Consider the following 4,885-nt stretch of genomic DNA (forward strand, 5'->3'; position numbering starts at 1 on the left):
GATGGGTGTGTCAGAGGCAATGAGATTGGCACAGGATAGAGCAGGGTTTAGGGCTGTTGTACATAGGGTCGCTATGAGTTGCAAATGACTCAACGGCACATAACAACAACATCAATCATATATTGTTTAAATTAATTGCATGTTAGTACTTCATGATATCAAGTCTTTGCTTAATGTAAAGCACATATCCTGTTTTGCATATTTACATTCTGGAATCCTCCTTCGTATTTCCACACAACAATAAATTAAGTTGTTGAAGAATATGAAGAAAATTTTCTCCTGCATAACATGTTCTGCATACAGGTTGAAAGATATGGAGACAGGACACATCCCTGGAGTATGCCCTTCCCAATTTTGAACTATGCAGTGTTTCTTTGCTCTGTTCTGACCCCTGCCTCTTGGTCCAAGTGTAGGTTTTGCATTAGCTAGAAGTGTTCTGGGATTCCTATTTTTCTCAGAGTCAGCCACAGTTTGTTATGGTCCACACAGTCAAACACCTTTCCATAGTCAATGAAACACAGATATACATTCCTCTGGTATTCCCTGCTTTCAGCTAAGATCCATCTAACATCAGCTACAATATGCCTAGTACCCAGACCCCTTCTAAACCCAGCCTGGACTTCTGGTAGTTCTCTGCTGATGTGTTGTTCCAGTCATTTTTGGATAATCTTCTGTAGAATCTTGCTTGTATGTGAAGTCAACGATATTGTTCCATAGTTTCCACACTCTGTTGAGTCACCCTTCTTTGGGATGGGAACAAACATAGATCAGTTGTTCATGTACAACAGAATGTACCAACAGTGTGTTCATGTACAAAAGAATGTACCAACTTTAGCAAAATATTTATTTAGATATATAAGTTAGAAATGTAAAATAGATTAAATGAAGAAACCAAATTGATTCACTGGAGTGTGAGAAATGAGTAGTTACATAATTTATTTACTTACTATGAGGGCAATAAATAAAATCATAGAAGAAAAAGAAAAGGACAGATGCTGGGTCTGGTGGGAGAAGGAGAAAGAGCTGACACAGTCACAGATATGAACACTATGACACATTACTGCTGTCATGTTGTCATCTAGCAGGGATGACAGTGACTCCTCTACAGGTAATTAATTGTGTACCTTCAAGAAAGAATATGTCATAACACTTTGCAATTTACTCAAGTACTACTTCCTCCCTTGTTTGAAAATGTTTCCTTAGGTCCTTTCCTTGGCTGAGTTTCTCTGGCCGTGCATCCTGTTCATGATTCTTATAGTGCTTCGGTTTCAAGAACCTCCCCGTCATAGAGACACATGTAAGTTTCACTTTTACTTATTCTTTCAAATTACAAGTCTGTGAATTAAAAAAAAAAAACCCACACAAAACAAACAAACAAACAAAAAAAAAACCAAACCACAACAAACTCAAAACCAAAAAACAAACAGCTTTATCTCATCTGATCTTTCTTAACTGTGAATTCTGAGTTCCGTATATTATTACAGTAGTAATATTTTTGGGATGTTTTGTCAACAAGTGTCACTTTAGACTTTTTCTTTTAAGAATGATACTCACACATGTTTGCTAACCCTAGCAAACTTTCTCCAGGTAAATGTGTTCAATGTGAGACCTTAGTACATAAAACATCATAAGTAAAAATAGGTCTTGAGCTGTAATGGGGTTCTGTCTAATGATCCTGTTGTAAGTGTGAGTTAAGTTGACCACATTCCTTCTTACTTCATGGTTTTTCATCCGCTGCTACATGGCAGAGTTTTGAATGGTAGAACGTAACCTTGAACATCTATGAGTGAACATATGTTGCTGTTGCTAAGTATTGTGAAGCCATTCACCCAGAAAATGACAACAGAAAGAAATCACGTGCATTCCTACACCACCCTCACAATCATTGTATTGATGTTTGAGCCTAGTTTTTAAGCCTTTGTGTTAATCCATTTTTCTTTTTAAAATTTTTTTTTTATTTTATTGTTTGTGTGTGTGTGTGTACTCTCAAATCAGATCTGAGTGGTACAGGAGGAGATTGCCCCTCCTTCTCCAGCAGAGCATCTGGTAGATTTGAACTGCGCACTCTGAGATTGCAGTGCAGCTTCTTGCCACTAGGCCACCAGAGCTCCCTCATCTTCCTCTCTTTTGGTAACCTTCTTTGACCAAGTACTTTTCCAGGTGCCTTCTTCACCCCCCCGCCCCCCGCCCATTCATTCACTGTTGCACTTTTCTCCCTGCCCACCCCTCACCCCCAGTACATTCTTCTCTTTGAAAAGTAAAAGTTCCCTCATTGTTTTAAAATCCCTCCCCCCATGTCCACTCTACTATGCAGCCTTCGCTTTGGACTCCCATCATGACAATAATACCTAATCACATATCCCTTTTAAACAGTTTTCTACCTCACCTATTTCAATACAGTACACATTATTTATAACGTCTTTCTCAGTATCTCCCAACACCAATATCAGTACTGTTTTACAACAGTGGCACTATGCAGTATTTGTCCCTTTGTGACTGAGATATTTCACTCAGGATAATGTCCACCAGGGTCACCCATTTTGAATATTATTGCCTGAGTTCCTTGTTTTTCAAAGCAGCATAGTATTCCATTGTGTGAATATACCACAGCTTCTTCTCTGTCCACTCATTTGTTGATAACACTTTGGTTGTTTCCAACTCCTTGCTATTGTGAACAAAGCCGCAATAAACATGGGTGTACATATACCTGATTGGGTGCAGTTATGGTCTCTTTGGGGTATATTCCCAGTAGTGGAATTTCTGGGTCAAATGGTATTTCTATTTTCAACTTTTTTTGTTGTTGTTTTCTTATTTTCATTTTTTAAATTTATTATTAAATTCAATGAAAATTTACAGAGACTTTGGATTTCCACTCATTCATTGTTGCACTTTTCTCCCCTCCCAACCTTTCCCCCTAGTACACTAACCTCCTGGAAAAGTAAAAGAAAAATTCTTTCACTGTTTTACAATTTCTCCCCCTCAGGTCCACTCCACTATACAGCCTTCACTCTGGACTCCTGTCATGACAAAAATACCTAATAACTTATCCCTCATAAACAGTTTTCTCCCTCATCTGTTTCAATGCAATATACATTATTGAACCCATCCTTCTCACTCTCCCCCCAGCGCCACACCGCCTTCCACAGTGGTTGTACCATTTTACCCTTACACCAACAGTGAATACGGGTTTCAGTTTCTCCATAACCTCACCAGCAAAGTTGCTTGCTGTTCTGTTAAATTTTGCTATTCTCACTGGGGTGAGATGATATCTCAGAGTTGTTTTGATTTGCATCTCTCTTAGAGCTAGGGATTTTGAACATTTCTTCATGTGCTTGTTGGCCATCTGGATGTCTTCTATGGTGAAGTGTCTGTTCATATCCTGTGCCCATTTTTCAATTGGTTTGTTTACCTATATCTTATTGTGATGCCAGGTGTCTTCTGATAGCATGGCCAAGGTATGGAGATTACTTCTAAGAATTCATCAGTAAATTACTCACAGCAATATTGTATGATGCACAGAACAAAATCCCAAAACTGAGTTGCAGTTATAGGTCACTTCCTTGGAACTTAGGGTACTACAAATTTTTAATCCATTTTATGGATTCCTTTCCTCCAGGTTTCTTGCAAGCAAGGGACCTGCCAAACCAAGGTATTTTCCCCTTTGTCCAAAGTCTTCTTTGTAACACCGGATCACAGTGCAGGAACGTAAGCTATGATCAGCCTCCCGAGCATCATTTTCGGTAAGTGAAACACTCTCAGAATTTGTGGGATGCTATCTGGTATTCTTTTTAGTAAAGTCTGGATAATCTGTGACAAGTTAGAAACTTTGAGAGTACAACATCAGTGCTAAATGAAGAGCGTTTTCATTAATTTCAGAGTCTTATAATAATGGCTCTAATTACTGATTATTTTCCAGTAAAGGATCCTTGCTGACTGGTAAAATATATTTGTCTCTTATAGTTTATTTTCTGTAAGTTAAAATTTCTATCTTAAAAATGTTGTTGTTGTGTGATGTCATAGAACTGACCCGTAGGTAATTCTTCAGTGGGTTTTTAGAGACAGTAAGTCACATAAGAGAAGATTGCCTATCCTTCTGCTGAGCTGCTGATGGATTGGGACTACATACCTTCGGAATTGGCGTGCAGCTTCTTACCACTAAGCCACCAGAGCCCCCTACCTTAAAGTCGCTACATTTCCATTCGTTCCAATATACACAAGATAAGTTCTAACTGATTCAGTTACTAGTTTTTTTTAGTGTGCTCTTAGCTGACCAGTATCCTCTTCCCATCTGTGATTAAATGAAAATAGCGTCCAGCCATCTCTTAATTTTCTGTGTAACTCCCTATAGAAATTAGATGATGTCTACATTTTCTGCTCTGATTCCTTAGTACTAAAACTTGCCTGTGTTGGCTAGGGTCTTACTATACTCTGAAGAAAAAAGAGAAAGAGTGGGTGGTAATTCATGTAAGAAGTCAAAGAGAATGGGAAATTAACGTGAAAGACATTCATGCAAGAATGTTAAGAGAAGGGATGTTAAATGCTCTGAAAATTTCTCTCAAGAGGAGTTAAGAATGAAGGGAAGTTATGTATGAGTGTGGATGTATTTATTAGATATGAATGATCTAAGTTTTGTTTTACTTTTATCCTCTCTGGTTTTGAACGACCTACAGTATTTAAGTGTAAAACATGTTATTACCTTTTTAGTTCAACTTTAAGCTTCAAGATGAAAATGAAAACATTCTAGATAATTTTACATACATCTGGTACAACATTTGCAAATGAATGATAATAACTTTTTAGAGAAGTGATAGAAAGTATGATATTAAAAAGAAATTTGGGAAAAGAAGAAATTTGGATATAGTATAAAACAATAGACATGGAATTT

At 37.6% G+C, this 4,885-nt stretch overlaps 1 protein-coding gene across 1 annotated transcript in view; it reads left to right on the plus strand.

The window, feature by feature from the left end:
* Positions 1-4,569, plus strand: part of ABCA13 (ATP-binding cassette, sub-family A (ABC1), member 13) — a 67,843-nt gene extending 63,274 nt beyond the window's left edge. Inside the window, exons 2-4 of the mRNA XM_006901620.1 lie at positions 1,204-1,297; positions 3,617-3,740; positions 4,389-4,569. Coding sequence (XP_006901682.1) covers positions 1,204-1,297; positions 3,617-3,740; positions 4,389-4,569 — 399 coding nt within the window. The remainder of the gene's footprint in view (positions 1-1,203; positions 1,298-3,616; positions 3,741-4,388) is intronic.
* The last annotated feature ends 316 nt before the right edge of the window (positions 4,570-4,885 follow it).

Source organism: Elephantulus edwardii, unplaced genomic scaffold (assembly GCF_000299155.1).
Source record: "Elephantulus edwardii isolate Elephantulus edwardi_28Jun2011 unplaced genomic scaffold, EleEdw1.0 scaffold00339, whole genome shotgun sequence".
Classification (NCBI taxonomy): Eukaryota; Metazoa; Chordata; class Mammalia; order Macroscelidea; family Macroscelididae; genus Elephantulus; species Elephantulus edwardii.